The sequence below is a fragment of the Asterias amurensis genome, chromosome 2 (genome assembly GCF_032118995.1).
Source record: "Asterias amurensis chromosome 2, ASM3211899v1".
Taxonomy (NCBI): Eukaryota; Metazoa; Echinodermata; class Asteroidea; order Forcipulatida; family Asteriidae; genus Asterias; species Asterias amurensis.
This window is the reverse complement of record NC_092649.1, coordinates 18,953,744-18,974,114: the sequence shown is the minus strand read 5'-3', so window position 1 is coordinate 18,974,114 and position 20,371 is coordinate 18,953,744. Positions and strand designations below refer to the sequence as shown.

At 36.4% G+C, this 20,371-nt stretch overlaps 1 protein-coding gene across 3 annotated transcripts in view; it reads left to right on the top strand.

Annotated features, from left to right (window-relative positions):
• Positions 1 to 13,896, top strand: part of LOC139954426 (NLR family CARD domain-containing protein 4-like) — a 63,433-nt gene extending 49,537 nt beyond the window's left edge. For 2 of the 3 annotated variants that reach the window (XM_071954221.1, XM_071954222.1), the window contains 5 exons: positions 2,064 to 2,161; positions 2,498 to 2,652; positions 3,788 to 3,820; positions 4,921 to 5,001; positions 9,019 to 13,896. In XM_071954221.1, coding sequence (XP_071810322.1) covers positions 2,505 to 2,652; positions 3,788 to 3,820; positions 4,921 to 5,001; positions 9,019 to 12,053 — 3,297 coding nt within the window. In that variant the 5' untranslated portion in view covers positions 2,064 to 2,161; positions 2,498 to 2,504 and the 3' untranslated portion in view covers positions 12,054 to 13,896. Of the gene's footprint in view, positions 1 to 1,528; positions 1,744 to 2,063; positions 2,162 to 2,497; positions 2,653 to 3,787; positions 3,821 to 4,920; positions 5,002 to 9,018 lie in introns of those variants that run through there. The other variant, XM_071954223.1, reaches the window with a different exon arrangement.
• Positions 13,897 to 20,371: the final 6,475 nt, after the last annotated feature.

Below are 20,371 nucleotides of genomic sequence, written 5' to 3'. Positions count from 1 at the left end.
TTATTGTTGAGGGGAGGGGGGACCAGACTCTTGCGAGCCTTTAGTCGAGTAAATCCGTGGCTATCGGTGACTTCGGATTTGTTGCGGAGGGAACCAAATACCACTGCTGATTCCAAATTCATCGTGATATACAATTGTCTGATTGGCTCTTTGACAAAGACCGCCTATTGTCGGCAATATTTGAATTATACCAAATGTACTCAACACAATAAAGTAAGTGTGTAATTATAGCAGTGTACGTGCTATATTTTTAGTCTAAGTAATTACCCTTACAGTCATCTTAGCGGAGAAATACTTGGTGCAGTGAATAAAAACTATGCGTAAAAGAGGCGAAAAATAATCCATATTTACACACATAATGCGTTGGCCTGCTCGATCAACACTAAAATATAACGAAAAACCGTACACATCATGCCATGAACCATCATTGCCAAGTACACCCTTCCCCAATATTAAAGCTCAGTTCCAGAAACCAGCACCGATTCCTTAAGTTTGAGAATGCAAGAGAGAAGGTTAAGGGGGAAGGCGACGTTTCACAACTATGTTTTGCACGCTCAACAATTTATCAAAATACAACAAATGACAATATTCCATACCGATTATAAATACAATTTGTAATCCAATCCTACGAAATGATTATTACCTTTAAGAATACTTCTCTTACCCCACATTACCTCTCACAACATTTGTATATACTAGAATCCTCCTCATCTAGCGGGTGCCGCGCGAACTGCAGCATCCTGCTAGTTCTTGTCTAAGCCTTTCCAGTGGGGGGGGGGGGGGGGGGGGGGGGGGGGGTTGCCACATTAAGAACAGTAGGCCTCTATATACATGCCATATAGGGTGCACCACACTATAAGATCCTCAATTATTCACAAGTTAACAAATATGTGGATGTCTGTCATAACTTGAAAACAAACAAAATATCATTGCTGACAAATAAACTTTCTTACATTTTTTACATAGTTTTCAGCTTGATGGCAATCCAAAATTTTAAGAAACACACACACGGACGACTAACCTAGCCAGGTGAAAATCATCTTGGAAAAGTGAACCTTTACAAAAAAAGGGGCATTGTAGTTTCCAGGGGTCATATGTGAAGCCCATATGCTCCATGGTTGAAAGTACACAACTCCAGGGAGACAACATTTTGTCAACAATCCATAAAAGCAATGACTTTCAAATCTTTGATTTAGTGTAGTACACACTTTTCTTTCATACAATTACACAATCATTCACAATCAGCATAGAACCAGCCAGTGCAATGTGAGACCTTGACCTTGCTTGTGCATAATACTGCAATCATTCATTGTTCACAACCAGACATACACCAGTAACATGAAGGGAGTGGGTCGCTGTGTATAAGAGTCCAACCTTAGTGTTAGTGTATGATCCAACTGATCATTGCTTGAATATCCTATTCAAAAATAAACAGATTGGATGGTACGTGTTTCGAGCCAAACTGGAATTTTCTCAAGTTCAATAGAGGGCACGCTTCCAAATGTAGTCTGGTTCCAAGACCCAAAAATCTCTGACTAGGCCCTGTCGATTTTTAACAAGAGATGTCAAGGAATCTTTGGTCAAGGAATCTTTGGTCAGGGGACCAGACTATTCCAAATGCAGGTTCTGTTAGTCAGAACAAGATGGCGTGTTGCTGACGTGTGTATGTCATGTTGAAATGGAATGAGCTGAAAGTACAGTTTGGGGCTATTTACCTCTGTTAATGTTATGCTAACAAGTTTGGTGAGTTTTATACAGTTGATCTATGTTATATGTAGTCACATAGTGATAATAGGTTTTGTATTTGAGCGGTAATTCCTACAGAAAAGAGCCATTATTTTCTCAGGTTAAAATGTACATACAAAACCCTTTGTTTGTTTTTACAAATGTTTTTTTTAGGGGGCCATCATTCTGTGCTGTTTACTGAGTTCTGTCAAGCTTAATTACAGGCATTAAGACTTAGTTGTTCACAAAATAGTTCTAGTAGTTTATTAATGGTTGACATGACTGTGATAATTGTTGGTTTTTGATACAAATATTCATGTTGCTGTACATTGTTACAGGGCGTCTATTTGTACTGCTATTCCTGCATGACCTGTGTGTGACAGTAACCATATCAGTGTTTTCAGAGCTGACTGTTTAACTGCATCCAGTCAAAGTAGTAAGTAAATATTGTACTATATCTCTGATTAAAAATGAGTGCAGTTAAAGACTCTGGACACTATTGGTAATTGTCAAATACCAGTCTTCTCACTTGGTGTATCTCAACATATGCATAGAGTAACAAACCTATGAAAAATTGAGCTCAAATTGCGAGATTACTTTGAAAGAAAAAAACACCATTGTCACACGAAGTTGTGTGCTTTCAGATGCTTGATTTTGAGACCTCGAAATCTAACTCTGATAAGGTCTTAAACTTCATTCGTAGTTGTGGCCATTTGGTCCAAGTAGTATTAGAAGATTTCTTCAATTTATTTATTTTTCTGTTCAATTTTAGATCCATCATGGCCACAGCTAACTCAACAGATTTGATGACTACAACTATTGCAGGAGGATCTGGATTAACGACTGAGAACAAGATAGCCATTACTGCTGTTATTTTTGTTGCGATTGGTGTAGTTTTAGCCGCGATTGGTGTACCTTTTACAATATGTAAGACAATTTTTTTTAAAACAAAATCTGGAGTTTTCTGCCAAAGTTTTTCCAAGTGCAATTAATGGTAGTAAATTTACTTTCCTACCTTCCGCCCAGGTAGTAGTTAAACAGCAGGACAGTTCTTTTCACAACTGAAAAGTCTCTGAGTTTCCAAAAATCTACTCAGTGGTACTTACTAGCAAAGTCTCCCGAACTCCAAAAGGAAGACAAATTCTCAAAAGGCCACAATCTCCCAGGCAGCTATACATGTGGTGTTCACGCAAACCAAATACAACATAAGAGATTAAAATTTGCATCGGGGATAAAGAATATTAATTTTGGTTTTTATAACTTATCTGGGCAAGTCAACTTTAAAAATATCTACAAAGCTCAACAAATGGCACAGTACTTTATTATGAAATAACATATTTATCTTTAGATGACAATAATATACACTGGCAAATATATCCGCTAGTATTATATAAGATGATTATATTGCGAAGTTGACATCCCACTTTCAGAGAATGTCACCATCTCAACAACATCTATCACTCAGTTGGCAAATAAGTCATTATTGTGTTGGTAGCCATTTCTGTACTGGATCCCAATTAGTTAATTGACACTTCTAGAGCTTTTAAGTACCAACGTTTCCTGTAGCTTTACTGTATTTTGAGCCTGTGGGTCAGTCAACCAATTTGACACAAAAGATACATATAAAAAAAAAAACTATTTTGATGTAATTACATGTTTTTGCTAACTAATGATTTTTTATGACATTTAAAAGATAAAAAGGGGGGTACATACATTGTTGCAGCTAAACATGAAAATGTTAGTCCTTTGGACTACTGTCTTGTGTTTGCGAGATAACTATATGAAAGAAAAACACACCCTTGTCACACGAAGTTGTGTGCTTTCAGATGCTTGATTTCAAGACCTCAAATTCTAAACTTAAGGTCTCGAAATCAAATTCGTGGAAAATTACTTCTTTCTCGAAAACTACTTCACTTCAAAGGGAGCTGTTTCTCACAATGTTTTATACTATCAACCTATCCCCATTACTCGTTACCAAGTGAGGTTTTATGCTAATAATTATTTTGAGTAATTACCAATAGTGTCCACTGCCTTTAAATGGTATTATTATTATTACTTACAGTGACTTATAGAGAGTATCGGAGGAAAAACAGAGGTAATTATTAAAGAACTATCACTTGAGAACAATAGATGGAAGCTCTTTGTGAGACGTTTCATTCAACAAGATTTATCACTAATTCGAGTTAAGAAGTCATGCAAACATGACTCATGATGAAATGGTAAGCAGAAATTGTCTGCTGGTGATGCAGCCCCTTACAGCACTATCCATTTCATATTACTGCTTACCGATGGCAAAAACAAACGGAACTCCAACTTTTCTAATTTATTGTGTGAGTGACACAACAATTAAAAACCAATTTCTCCAGTGTAATGACCTGGGGCAGCCATTTTCCTTTATATCAGAGGTCGAGTCTCAGGGATGTTTTTTTTTTCAAGGGATAGAAAATTTATTGCCACTCATGTACCGAGCACAAACATCCCGAGTCAAATACAAAACTGCCAAGATTTACCTCCCTGATAAGTGGAGAAATCTAAGGAAAAAGGGCTAAAATACTCCTAGACAAAAGCTAGGCATGTAAAGAAGTCATTATTTATAAATAATTAAATATCTTTGATGAAATGGATATAAACATTGGAACTCTCCAGCCATGGGATAAAGTGGGAGGCTGCCAAACCCTTAAGGATAAAGAAGCACAATTTTAATTCTTTCACATGTTTCTATTGTTATTCCATGTATGGAGAAGTCTCCTCAAACACCCTCTATAAAAACGCACCTGATTTCTCTTGCTTTAAAAAAAAAAATTCCCAAAACAAACAAAAATAGTTGGCCTACACTTTTGCATCTTGAAAGTTGCAAGGAAAATGTTGCGCAGTCAAACCTTCCACCATTCATGGAAAAGTTGTTAAAACCTTGGTGCACTCTACTTAAATGGTGGCAAGTTTTTAAGTTCAGCACAGGCTTCGAAAGTACTGCTCTCTTGAAAGTATTTGAATTAACATATTCTGGGTGTAACTGTTGGAGTAGCTCAGGACTGTAAAAGAATTAGTCATGCTTTACAAAAATTAGATACAAAGGGTACTCAATCATATGAAGTTTAACCCATGTTTAACCCTGTGACCCAAGCAATTGAAATACAGCCCAGAGTCTCCATAATGCAGATTCCATACCTTTATTTGTCCTTTTAATGTTCACAGAGGATCGAAGACATCGTCTTCAAGAGGATCAAAGCCATCGCCAGCAAGAAGATCTACCATTGTTAACTCGACCAACAGAGGGTAATTACAGAACATTACTTTGACCCCGATTACAATGAATACATGTATGTGGGTCAGTCCATGTCAGACCAACACACTTTTTTACCTCATGTCTTCCGATTTTGATAAAAATTGCTGTGCTTGTAGGTCCTGATGAGCAATGAATGCACACCAATTTTTTGCCCGATCGGACTTTACCATGTGGTCAGGGCAGAAACCACTAAAATCTGGCATTTTTAGGGTAAAATACCACCTTTTTGGTAAGATATGTCATAACCATGTAAATTGTTATCACATATATGCAAACTTGGTATCAAAATTATGAGAATTGCATGCTTAAATCAATTCTTTTGTCAAAAATAAATTTTCTGAAATGTAGGTCACTGTAATCTTAAATATGTTATCGTGACCTTTGACCCCGTTTTTGAAATAATGTTTCATTCCAAAAATCTACGAAATAAAAATCACTTGATAGAGCATGTCTTCCTCTATCAGACTCCACTAAGAAACAGTTGGGCTCTTTAAAATTTACAACTTTATGACTATTTTTGTACAAGTCACTCAGATCTTTAATATGTTATCTTGACCTTTGACCCAATTTTTGAAATAACGCATAATTCCAAAAATCAATGAAATGAAGATCACTGGATAGAGCATGTCATCCTCTATCAGAATCCACTAAGAAACAGTTGGGCTCTTCAAAATTTACAACTTTAAGACTATTTTTGTACAGTTGGTAGGTTACAAATTAGTCAATTTATATACATGTACTTTACTTTATAAACAAACAAATATAAAAAACTTTCCAAAGTTACTAAAATTGTTAATGGTTTGGGATTTTTTCATGTTGAGGGCTGATGTGGTCTAGACAGAATCATACTTTAAAATACCAGCAGTGACGCACCCAGGATTTAATTTGGGTTGTGGGTGGAGGGGGGGGGGGGGGGGCATTTTTCCGAAACAAAATTCTTTCCAAGATGGTAAACAAAAAGTGTCACATTGCTGCAACTCTGACACACAGAAGGTTAGCATGCCTTTTCGTGTGCTATATGGTTAAATGGAAATCGCACAGTTAGCACAAAATCTGTTGCTGAGCAGCTCTATTAAAATGGTCCCTGAAGTCAGAGTTGCAGCATGGTGAACAAATTGTTCTTGAGGATTTCTTAGAAAATTATTATGCATTAATTTGTTGTTCAAGATTCATCACAGGGGGTTAAAGTAAGACTGCATAAGTTTGTGATCTACTGAAGAAAGGCAGACAGCTTCTCCATCTCAACTTTGATGTAGTCTCTAACTGGGATCACTAATAATCACAGTGGTGCACCCGAAGGGGGGGGGCAATGGGTCTAGGGGATTGATCACAGTCCCTCAAAGGTATTCAATTTGTTTGTTTGATTTCTTTTGATTTTTTGTTTTACAATCTTCAAAAGAAATTTTTGGGGAAAATATGGCCCACCCCCCCCCCCCCCCCTCCTCAAAATAATAAATCCTGGGTGCGTCACTGCTGACAGTTTAAATTCTGATTCTGGCTAAACCACATCAGCCCTCAACAAGAAAAAAATTGCAAACCATGAACAAACCATGAACACTTTTACTTTAGAAACAGAAGAGTGAGTTTTGTTGGTGGATTTATTATGTAAAGTATATAAATTGACTAATTTGTAACCTAACAACTGTACAAAAATAGTCTAAAAATTGTAAATTTTGAAGAGCCCATTTGTTTCTTGGTTGATTGTGATAGAGGAAGACATGCTCTATCAAGTGATTTTTATTTTGTTAATTTTTTTAATTATGCATTATTTCAAAAATTGGGTCAAAGGTCACGACAACATATTAAAGATCATAGTGACTTGTACAAAAATAGTCATAAAATTGTAAATTTTGAAGAGCCCAACTGTTACTTAATGGATTCTGATAGAGGAAGACATGCTCTAACAAGTGATTTTTATTTCATTGATTTTTGGAATGATACATTATTTCAAAAACGGGGTCAAAGTATATGTAAAAAAACGGGGTCAGAAACAGGGTGCATATATGTGATGAGAATTGACATGGTTATGACATATTTTTAACAAAAAGGTTATATTTTACCCTAAAAATGTAAGATTTTAGTGGTTTCTGCCCTGACCACATGGTAAGTCCGATCGGGCTAAAAATTGGTGTGCATTCATTGCTCATAAGAACCTACAATCACAGCAATTTTTATCAAAATCGGAAGACATGAGGTAAAAAAGTGTGTTGGTCTGACATGGAATGACCCATATGACAAATTTTAGTGGAAAACTACACAAGCATTTGTTGACTACATTAAACAAAACAAAAAACAGTCCTCTGCTTTGAGAAAAAGGGCCTGTTGTACTTTATTTGTGATTTAACCAAACACAACCTCACAAGATGTTTGTTTAAAACCATTGGACCCTTTCGGTACAGAAAAAAAAAAAGTTCACAGATTTACAAATAATTTACAGGGTTTACAGAAGGTAATAGTGAAAGACTTCTCTTGAAATATTAGTCCATGAAATGGTTTACTTTTTGAGAAAACGGTAAAACAATATAAATTCTCGTTAACGAGAATTACGGATTTGTTATAAACACACGTCATGACACGGCGAAACGCGCGAAAACAGGAGTGGGTTTTCCCGTTATTTTCTCCCGACTCCGATGTCCGATTGAGCCTAAATTTCCACAGGATTGTTATTTTATATATAAGTTGTGATACACGAAGTGTGGGACTTGGACAATACTGTTTACCGAAAGTGTATAATGGCTTTAATACCACAAAAAACTCTGCCTACAGCTCACTGCAGGGCAAGCACCACATTTCTGTGCTGGCTATGTACGCTATAAATCACAACCTACTCCTTTAAAGAATTTGAAAAAGAAGGCGTTTGAGCTACTGTTATGTTCAGGTGTCCTCACTGGTGAGACTGTCATCATTGCTGTGCATAACACGTATCTAAGTGTCTATTTTATACTCCTTTCATTTTTGGAGTATTGCACAGCGATATACTGGCAAAGCTTGATAAATACTGAGGAATATGACAGAGCCATTGATCAGTTTAATGGCAATTTTCTCAATTGAAATGATGATGATTATTGCATTGGAAGTTCTGGTTATTCCGAGTTCTCATTTCTTCTTGTGTGTTTTATCTGAAATAATGTGTCCCTTTACTTTGATGTTTCTATAAATTCACTGGTAAAAATTGACGCTATATTTTCAACTTGTATGGGTCAAGTATTACTGCAAAGTAATTGACGTTGATATGTTGGACTTGAAGCAAACTCAAAAATGAAACTAGGTTTCAATAATGATTTGTACTGAAAGCAGTAAGTTTTAGAAGTCAAGAATGCTCCAGGATATTGATCATATTTGATTCTTCTTTATAGGAAATTATTATATTAAAGTGTTGTAGAAAATCTGGAAATACCCTGACTCAAACAATAAGGCAACCAGAGTGTAACACATTCTTCTTAGCCAAGAGGTTATCAGTACAAAAAGAAACCCTCAATCCAATGCATCTGGAAACCATTTTCTGCTTTGTCAAAATTATGAATTTTGGGCTTGGATCAGATTAAAGAAGTTGTGGAAACTATGGTGCTCAGAGAGTGCCATAGTACTTCAAAATTGTCTCACCAAGTCAACTTGTTTAGTGATATGTGCTGAAATACCCCAATGCAAACCATTCGGTCAACAAAAATCTTACTACAAAAACAAAATCACCTTTGGGACACTGTTGCCCCAACATCCATTGCATATGATTGTCACACGGTTGGCATCATATGGTTGCAAAACGAAATTTGACAAAAAAAGGAAAGAATATACTGTGGGCCATTTTCCAAACAAACAAATCCAGCTCTGTGGTCCTCCTCAAACATGTTCACTTAAACTTTAGAGGTGAAAACCAGCTAGTGTGGATGTGTTGAAAAACATTTGTCGATTTGACAGAACTACTTGTTAATGTATGGTTCACAATGATACTGTTGTGATTAGAATAATTATACTCAAAGCAATTAAGGTTTGTTACAATTTACCCACAGGAACATCAGGCCCTGACAAAGTTCAAGCTGTTGCATCAAAAGTGAATGAGGCGGTGAAGAAAGTGTACAAAACTATAGGTAGCTATGTACAGATGCTCCCATGGGTTGATGATCATCAGATGCACATAATGAACATCTACACTAAGCTATGTTTAGTTGAACAAGTTGACACAAGGGGGAAGCCTCGAATAAAGGGTATTAATATGGAATCAGACTTTGAGTTGAACTCAAGGTTCGACTTTAAGGTGTGGAGGAAAACATATGGAAAGATGCAGCTTGAGACTAGGGAAGGTAATCCTAATAAAGGTGAGATGAAATCATATGAAGAGATTTTTAAATTTCAGACACACCATGAGGGAATTCCAATTAAACGTATCGTTATAAGCGGACCAGCAGGAATTGGCAAGACAACCCTAATTGACAAAATTGCATATGATTGGGCAATGGGTAACAGTAAGACACTCAATAAGTTTAAACTTGTTTTTGCTTTAAAAATGGGTTCATTGCAACAAAGTAGCAACTTAGAAGATGCCATCTTTGAGAATCTTCTCGCAAAAGACACTGTAGATGAATCTGCTTTGAAAGAGTTTATTGACAAGAACCAAGACAAAGTATTGATTCTCTTGGATGGATTTGATGAATGTAAAATCACTACAACTGACACATCCTCATTTGGTTCGATTCTCAAAGTTATTAAGCGAAAGCTGGGCCCAGAATGTTGGGTAGTTATTACATCCCGTCCTCCCCTTGACAAGTTAGTCAACTCATCATTGGTTATGAAGCCCTTTACTCATGTCAGAGTTGAGGGCTTTTCTAAAACAGATATAAATGAATATGTGAACAAATTCTTCCCTGATGATCATGACAAGGCTAGCAAGCTTATAGAGCAGATAGAACTCTCAGATACCTTGTCTGATTTGGCAGAGAGTCCCATGCTACTGCTGCTGATGTGTTTGCTGATGGGGAGCAAAGAGAATACCCTCCCAGACACAATGACCCGACTGTATAACAAAGCACTGAATTACATATTCAAAAGAAAAACAAGAGACATCAAAGATGCTGCAATATCTAAGATTTTGACTTCTATTGGAAAGGTTGCTCTAGGTAGTCTCCTTTCTAAAGATCAGTCATTTGCCTTTAGAGAAGGGGACTTTGAAAAGAGTGCGTTAGATGCAGCAATGAATGCAGGTGTCCTCACTGGTGAGAGGGTCATCGATGGGCTTGAAAGCTATCAAAGAGTGTCTTTTATACACCACACGTTTCTGGAGTATTGCGCAGCGATGTACTGGCAAAGCTTGATAAACACTGAGGAATTTGACAGAATCCTGGATCAGACAGGAGTAGAGTCAACTAAGGGAGCCACATTAGGAGTTCCTTATTATTCTCGACTATTTCGCTATGAGTATCTGTTCAGATTTTGTTGTGGAGACAATGAGGCATGTACAAATCGTATTTTAAAGAAGATTCATCAAGGCAGAGATTCGCAACTTATTGTTACTTGTTATTTTGAGAGTCAATCTAAGGAACTTCCACAAGAAAATGTTATAAGTTCACTTCTGACTGGTGATATTGACATTTCAGAGTGCAATAATGATAGTACAAACGCATTATTTCATTTTCTGAAGCAAGTGGCACCCCTCAGCAGACGAAATGATTACTTCTCAAAGGTTAAGAGTCTGGTTATCGAGCGTTTTAACTTCCAGAGGTTTGGTACAGATTTTGCAAAGTCGCTTATGCTAATGACTAATTTACAATCTCTTTTCCTGCAAAGCAGCTCATTAACTGTTGCCAATACTAATCAGATCCTATCATCATTGGCAAGGCCATCAACATTGACTACCCTAGACCTCTCAGAGAATAAAGCCTTGGGTGGCTCTGTGTCATTGTTGGCTCCTCAATTGATGAAACTGAAGTGCCTCAAGAAGCTGAAATTGGACAGTTGCTCACTGGTAGCTCAAGATGTGTCACCCATTGCCGAGTCATTGGGTGACACTCTGGTTGATCTAGGTGTATCAAGGAATAGAGCATTGGGTGGCTGTGCATCCATTTGGGGTCCTGAACTGGGGAAAATGGAATGCCTTCAAGATATTGACTTGCGATACTGTTCACTGCAATGTACAGATATTGAGCCCATTGCTGTGGCACTGAGTGGTTTGTCTACTCTGGTTAATCTTTATCTGATGATTAATCCAAACTTGGGTGGTTGTGCAGAGATGTGGGCTCTTCATTTGAAGGGAATGAACCACCTGAAGGTACTGTCATTGGCAATGTGCCGTCTGACATATGTTGATATGAAGCCCATTGCTGAGTCAGTGAGTGACATGCCCAATCTGATTAGTCTAGGTCTCTCAGAAAATCAAGCATTGGGTGGCCGTGCATCATCCTGGGCTCTGCATTTGAAGAGAATGAACCACCTTAAGGAACTGACATTGGCAATGTGCAATCTGACAGATGTTGATATGAAGCCCATTGCTGAGTCAGTGAGGGACATGCCCAATCTGATTCATCTAGATCTCTCAAGTAATAATGCATTTGGTGGTCGTGCATCATCCTGGGCTCTGCATTTGAAGAGAATGAACCACCTTAAGGAACTGACATTGGCAATGTGCAATCTGAAAGATGTTGATATGAAGCCCATTGCTGAGTCAGTGAGTGACATGCCCAACCTGATTCATCTAGATCTCTCAAGAAATAATGCATTTGGTGGTCGTGCATCATCCTGGGCTCTGCATTTGAAGAGAATGAACCACCTTAAGGAACTGACATTGGCAATGTGCAATCTGAAAGATGTTGATATGAAGCCCATTGCTGAGTCAGTGAGTGACATGCCCAACCTGATTCATCTAGATCTCTCAAGTAATAATGCATTTGGTGGTCGTGCATCATCCTGGGCTCAGCATTTGAAGCTGATGACAAAACATCTCAAGAAGCTCAAACTGTATGGGTTGACAGATGAGGATAAGGAGTACATTAATGCATCAAGTGATTTGAATTTGACCATATTGAATTTCACAGTCCCATCATGGCTCCACTGAAGTCCACTTCCAACATTTTAGACAAAGCCTTGAACTGTAGACTCCTCAATCGTCGTAAATGAAACTCATTCTGATTTACTCACAGATGTGAATCTGTCATGTCATTGAGTCTGTTACTTCTCTGCACAACTGTGTACTTCCTTTATTTGAGGCAAATGAAGCTGATCATGTTTATATGAGACTGTTAGATGAAAATGAAATTACTCCCAAACTAAATGATGGATAAATGATGTATTATGCCTTGAAGTCTTTGGTTGTCACTTGGGCAATTCCATCATTACGGACATTACATTTCAGACACTTTTCAAGAGCTCAGCAAACACATCTGCCAAATGTTTATCTAAAATCTTCCCTTACCACAACATAGTAGTCCGTATAGAGACTAACACTGTGAATTTCAGTATGTCTTATTTTTTGTATTAGATATCACTCATGCTGCTGTTACGGACCTTACATTTTTGGGGCATGACATTTGACTACCCTTTATATTTGTACAAAAGTCTGTGGGTTTTTGGGTTCCCATCAATGTATTTTTGGTACCAATCAATTAGATATGGTGTACAGGTACATATGACAGAATTTTTCGCAATTTTGGTCACTAGAGAACAAAACATGGCGTTACGGACATTACATTTGGAGCATTTTCGACAGTACACTTTTGCCCCTTTTTTGTTTCAGTAGCTGAAAAAATGATGCATCTTCTTTCTTTCTTCACTTAATCATCAAATATAGACTGTCTTTATTGAGTTTCAGTTGGAAACTAAGCTTTTATACAAAGTTTATTTTTCACCTTGATGTGTCATTTTCCAGCATCTATGTTCAATAAAACTAATTAATTGATATAAATATTGACGTATCAACTATCAGTTACAGCCCAAAACACACAATTGCACGGCCAAAACTTCACCAAAAGAATACAACTTTTATTTTCTCTCTCGCTGAATGAACTTTGACAGATTGATGCTGTTACAAAACAAGACAACATACAAAACCATTTGCATTAGGTCCTACTGCCACAGACAATGAACAAAATTCATGTAAGATGAATTAATGTGAGGATCCCAACAACAAAGTCTCTCTAGTTTTAAAGTAAACTATCATTTATCATTCAGGGATTTGATGAAAGGTTATAACATTTATGGAGTCTATAAAATGAGCTATTACACCGGTAAACCTAAACTTCAGGTTAAATCAGCCACAAAACAGACCCAAGCATCTTAAATGCAATTGAAGCTAAAAAAGGAAATGACATCATTGGATTAAGGAAGAGTAGACTTTATCCCATCCTCTAGTTCTAAAGGAACAGTTCAGTGACTACAATGCAATAAGTCTTTACAGAATCGCAGTCACAGTTTGCTTTGGGTTTTCAAGTTGTGTCTAAATGTCAACCATTCCAAGAAGTTGACTTATTCCAATCAATGCTAACGTCAGTACATCATAGCATAATGTATTTGGGTAATTCAAGGTATCAGTGATTGTACCTTACCCAATTCAGCTGACATCAAATTCATTACTTCAGGTTTTATACACAGGAATTTATTCTTCAAAGTTCACTTAAGGTCATCTCATTAGTTCAAACAGAATACAATGTTTGTTTTGTAGTGTATTCATTGTCTGTAATCATTATGAGAAGTTGACTATTAAGCTAAATCATTGTAATGCCAGTACATCGCGGCGCAGTGTCTTTGATTATGTATTAGTGATTGGTCCTTAATTGACCCAATTGATGAAGACATTGGGTAGAGAGAAGTCATGTATGACATCATTGCAAGGGGGGGTCTATAAGGGCCAAGTCACATGATAAACTTACAGTCAACAAACTCCATGCAACCTCCAAAGAACACAACAAAGTCTAATTTTCTATGAGTAAGACACTGTGACAGAAATGTGTCTAATAGAGCTACCGAAGTGTTCTTATCGCCTATTTTTGACAATGCCATCATGTAATGTACATACAAACCTGTCCAATGTTTCTACCTTCATGTCAAGCAATTTACAGTTCCTTTAGTTTGTTTGTCAAACCATGAATGAGGGTCATCATGCTTATTTTGTATATAGTTTTGTATAATACACCACTGAAATATTGGAGTATATTTTTGTATTTATTAAGAGCTGATCCAACTTCCAAATAGCAGCAAAGTATGGACAAGCTTTATGACACAATGGGATATGGATCATTATCTATGGTCAGTCTTAATGGTCATGTATAATTCATAAAACAAATAATACTGTGTAACAAACCTTGCTGTAATAATGCTCATGACTTCACAAGTTTACAAAAGTGCCACAAAGCCTGGACTTCCTGTAGGCACAAATTGTACATGTTGTACATAGCTAGCTCACTATGGAAGTTAATTTCAAGTCTTAAATTCGATGAAGACTGGAAGGTAACAATTGTTACCAACTTTTGCTATTGAGAATAGGCTGTACGTCTCAAGTTGTGCTCTTCTCATTTACGATAATTCATATTACTATCAGTGCAATATTTATCTATAACTAAATATGGTAATGTTTAATTTGAAACTTGGACATGTATAGTTTCTCTGGTACAGTTTTTAATGCATGTCTTGGGGTCCCAGCAGGGAGAACAGTGGAATCACTGATGGAGTCCCTGAAGAAATAAGACCAATACAATACAATTATGATCAAACATGTCATATATCTTATATGAACAGTGAACCATCTTGCCTGCCAGGAGATGCACTGGAATGCAAAAGGGCACTCTTTTTGTAAACAATGTGGTTTTTGTTTTTGATTTTTTCATGGACAAAAGTTCTTCATTCTTCAATGTATATTACACATTATGTAAATGGAATGAATATTGACATGAATTAATTAGTATTTTTGTTTGTGTGATTTTGAATCTGTGTTTATGTATTTACCATCCATAAATCAACTCTTAAAATTGGAAATAATATCAGTCACATTGTTTGATAATAATAACATTTAAAAATAAGTATTTCTGATGCGCCATTCTATATTAATAAGATGCTCCACTCATAGAAAATATGGAAATTTCAATCTTAAACACAAAAGGAAAGTGTCACTTGGGTGTATTTATGAAAATAAATATTGAACCCACTTTGTTAATGGGTCTGGGTCTGCAAAAATGGCCAATATATGTTACAACAATGTATCTTTGAGCTTCATACGAAGACAGAAAGGCCATCTTCTAAGCTTTAAGTGTTGGAATTCTTTGCAATTAGGAGATATACCCATCTTTGCTAACAATAGGAGAATAAAACATGTGCAGTTTACCGAGATATTGAAAATGATTAACAACAAAGTTTGCAGGAATATCTTACTATCAATCTAAACCTTTCACCAAGTGTTGCTTGTGAATCTTCAAACATTATTCATTTATTGTTAGTTTATTAAATCCTAATTGTCAATATCTCCCATTACCAAACCAGTTCAAAGGGTTCGATAACATTGGTAAGATTGGAAATATTAATGTTTACAGATTTACACATAACGTGCATGGTATGAAGCTGTTTTGGTAGAAAATTTCCCCTGAATAATTATTGCCTGAAATGTTTTAGTTTTTTGAGAACTGAATAAAAACAACTAGTTTAGATCTTGGGCCTGCAATCTGATGTTTGAAAACATATATTGGGGTTTGCCACTATTTTCTCATGACTCTGATAAACATTCACAGGTTTATTATTTCACGAACACGTATTGAGCGTTATTTGTATTTGTATATATTAACCCACAAAGTGACAAAGTTATCTTCTAGGCCTATTTTGTACTCAAACAGGTTTCATTGAGCATTGACAAATACTATTGACATTTTCATCAACATTGGGTTGAAATAATTATAACTTATATAGTTAGGTCTGGGGTAACACCATGTAATGATTATCTCTGAATGAGTTGGGGTGGTTCTGAACCGTTGGTTCTAACTGGACAGTTTGTATTTCTTTAGGGAGTTGGAACTAGCCTCATAATTAAAGGAACACATTGCCTTAAAACGGTCGAGTTGGTCTTTGAAAAGCGTTTTGTGACCGTTTGTTTATAGAATGCATATGGTTAGAAAGATGATGTAAAAGTAGAATACAATGATCTACACAAATATGCCTCGAAATTGCATGGTTTTCTTTTTACCTCGTCCAATAACACGGTCGGCCATTTATGGGGTCAAAATTTTGACTCCCATAAATGGCCGACGGTGATAGTTCGCGACGTAAAAAGAAAACCGTGCAATTTTGAGTGATACTTGTGTGGATCATTATATTCTACTTTTAAAACATCTTTCTAAACATATACATTTCATAACAAACGGTTTCAACCGCTTTTTATAGACCAACTCGTCCGATCCAAGGCAACGTGTTCCTTTAAAGGATTTGGGTACTTTTTCTAACACGAAACACAATGTCCACAGATTTACATTAAACTGTCACAGTTTGAAGATAATGATGATACAAAGCTTCCCTTAAAATATTAGTTGCTGAGGTGCTGTAATTTTTGAGAACTTAGTAGAACAATGAATGTCATGAAAATACTTTTTTGCAAGCTTAATAATTTTCGTCTCATGATCAGTGAGACGAAAATTATTTTCATGACATTGTTTTACTCATTTCTCAAAAACTACAGCTTCTCAGCAACTAATATTTTCAGGGAAGCTTTATACTATCATTATCTTCAAACTGTGTAAGTTTACTGTAATCTGTAATCTGTAAACATTGTGTTTTTCGTTCCACAAAAAGTACATAGACCCTTTAAAATGAGACCACAAGTTCACATTTAAAGGCAGTGGACACTATTGGTAATAAACTCAAAATAATTATTAGCTTAAAACCTTATTGGTAACAAGTAATGGGGAGAGGCTGATAGTATAAAACATTGTGAGAAACGGCTCCCTCTGAATTAACGGTGTTTTTGAGAAAGAAGTAATTTTCCACGAATTTGATTTTGAGACCTCAGATTTAGAATTCGAGGTCTCAAAATCAAGCATCTGAAAGCACACAACTACATGTGACAGGGATGTTTTTTTTCTTTCATTCATATCTCGCTATTTCGACGACCGATTGAGCTTAAATTTTCACAGGTTTGTTTTTTTGTGCATATGTTGAGATATACCAGCTGAAAAGGCTGGTCTATGACAATTACCAACAGTGTCCAGTGTCTTTAAACACAGTCTTTGTCCTATCATTTAAAAACGTTTATTTTATGTTTTTTTCTTTTTCGAAACTTCAATATATTCATAATGTAACATCAACTCGACTGGTCCAAATTTGGATGCTCCATGATGCATGAACATTTATAAACATGACCACTGCGTCATTCATTTCATTCCCTTGAAAACCATTTTGACTTCATGTTCAACCTAGTTATGTAGAGCATCAAACACAGAAATCAAATCAATCACTCCAGGGTGAAGAGAAGAAACTATTCACTGGAATTCTAGGTCTTATGATGCGCTCGTCTTCCATCTATGAAAGAACCCATTACACTTCATTCGTAGTTTCTTGATATCAAATTCTACAAGTTTCAGAATTAAAACAAATGATCATGCTTACGATATCATGACAAATTACTTTAGGATCCTATGTGCGTTTACAACATTTTCTGGTCTCCCAGCATGAATGTGACAGGCAGTCAGTGATTCTTTAGTTGAATCCATCTAAGATCATATGCCCCACCCATGTGGACCACACCCTGTTCTTGACAAGCCTCCTCTACACAAGTAGTCTTAATTCAAGATGTGTTTTTTTTAATGCAAATCAGACTACCCTGATGCTCCAATTCGTTATTACTGATTGTACCCAATTATTAGCTTGGTTAAAACTGTAGGGTCATGGAGTGTGGGTTCGAATCCCGGTCGTGACTTGTGTCCTTGAGCAAGATACTCTACAATAATTGCATTTCTTCACCCAGGGGTATAAATGGGTACCTGTGAGAGTAGAGGTTGATATTGTGTATGAAAAAGCCTTTGGAGCGATATGGCGGCTCGGGCTGTATACTGTCCAACCAATTAATAGCATCCTCTTGAATGATATATTAACTATGCCAGCCTGCAATATGATATGGTGATGGCATTCACACAGTACACAGTCAACCCTCCTACTGGCTAACCAATTAATAACATCCTCTTGAATGATATATAAACTATGACAGCCTGCAATATGATATGGTGATGGCATTCACACAGTACACAGTCAACCCTCGTACTGTCCGACCAATTAATAGCATCCTCTTGAATGATATATAAATTATGCCAGCCTGCAATATGATATGGTGAATGCATGCACACAGCACACAGTCAACCCTCCTTCTGTCTAACCAATTAACAACATCCTCTTGAATGATATACAAACTATGCCAGCCTGCAACATGATATGGTGACTGCATGCACACAGTACACAGTCAACCCTCCTACTGTCTAACCAGTTAAAAGCATCCTATCGAACGATTATAAACTATGCCATCCTGCAGTATGATATGGTGAATGCATGCACACAGTACACAGTCAACCTCCTACTGTCTAACCAATTAAATTCATCCTCTTGAATGATTGTAAACTATGCCAGCCTGCCTGCAATATGATATGGTGATGGCATTCACACAGTACACAGTCAACCCTCCTACTTTCTGATTAAGACAGATTGATAACCACAAAACATTACTACCACTGTATACTGATCCCTGTTGTGATCTTGGGTTACATAAAACAACTCAACACTTAAGTTAAGGTGGAAGTTTCCTAGTATTACTATTCTATTCACACTGAATACAGATGGACAGAAATTGTCATTACAAAGACTCACTCTATTACTTAGCACCGTAACAAAATGCAACGATTTATAAATTGTTGAGGGACTTTTTTGCGTAACTCAACAACACATGCTTTTTGGAAAATAAAGAGATGGTACAGCCTCATCTCATGAACAATTAGGGAGTTAACAAGGAACCCTAGACAGAATCAAATCATACATGACATTAATAATTGCATATCAAAAACCATCACGATTGTACCATTTTGACAGCTTCATGCAAAACACACGTTTTGCATAAATTTAAAGACAGCACAACAACAGCTTTTAAAGCCATTGGACACTTTCAGTACAGAAAAAAAAATAAAAGCTTACAGATTTACAGTTAACTTTAAGGGTTTACAGAAGGTAATGGTGAAAGACTTCTCTTGAAATATTATTCCATGACATGCTTTACTTTTTGAGAAAACATTAAAACAATATCAATTCTCGATATCGAGAAGAACACATGTCATGACATGGCGAAACGTACGGAAACAAGTGTAGGTCCCAAGCTCGACCAGGGCCACTCCATCCATGGCATGGGCCAAACAAACCATACAGAAAGTTATCCAAGTTATCCCTTAGACCTACCATGGGATGCTGGGATTCTTGCCAATAGAGGGCACTGCACCGCAGCGACCACCTTTTAGTACAGCATAACTACAATGCATCCAGCCCCATGTACTGTCTTGTAGGCCTAATTGTTTATTTTTTGTTCTGGCATCTCCTGTGCAATTTGGCCTCTTTTAGTTTGGGGGAGGGGGTCCACTACTCTTTCAAGTTTTTCAGTTTTCACAGTATTATGCCTTTTTCTTTGAATTGGGAAAAAATAATGATGCCATATATCAACCGATGCCCTCATTATCTTCATTTGTTAATATGAAGTATGCAAACATATATTAAAACTTGATGTACACACATTGAAATGTTCACACCACACACCGATCTTCGATGACTTCAAATGGCCCCTTTTGTTTTGAGTTTTTCCTGTTTTCACGGCAAACGAGAAAGTATGGTTTCCCGGTGAAGCCATACATGGAAGAAACTATCTGCAGTGACTACAAGTGTTCTTTGAGACTCTGTGTATGACTCTATAGCCAGCAGTTGTCTTCATTTTATTCAAAATATGTTTTTATTAAATTTTAAAAATTACGATAGTAACTTGCAACAAATTAATATAAAAAAATATTAAAAAAAGTGTGAATAATTACTGGCTTTCAAATCTGATTTTTATTTATTTATTTATCTTTTTTTTTTCTTAATATTTATAGTAAAGCGTATAAATAAACAGTGATAATTGAATCAACAAGCTGCAATGTTTAAATTTTAATATTAATAATAATTTTGATATGAGGGTTAAAAAATAAAAATCTCCAAAAATATTAGAAAATGATATAAGGCACATGGCTTCTTTAAGCCTCTGTATTTTTTTCCAGAATGCTCAGCAAAATATTCAGTCACTTGATCATCATGAATTGTGAATTGAAATAGTGTTTGATGAAACTTTTTCGGTGGGCAAATATTTTTATATGGCCTCAACATTACGACATATTTTTGTAC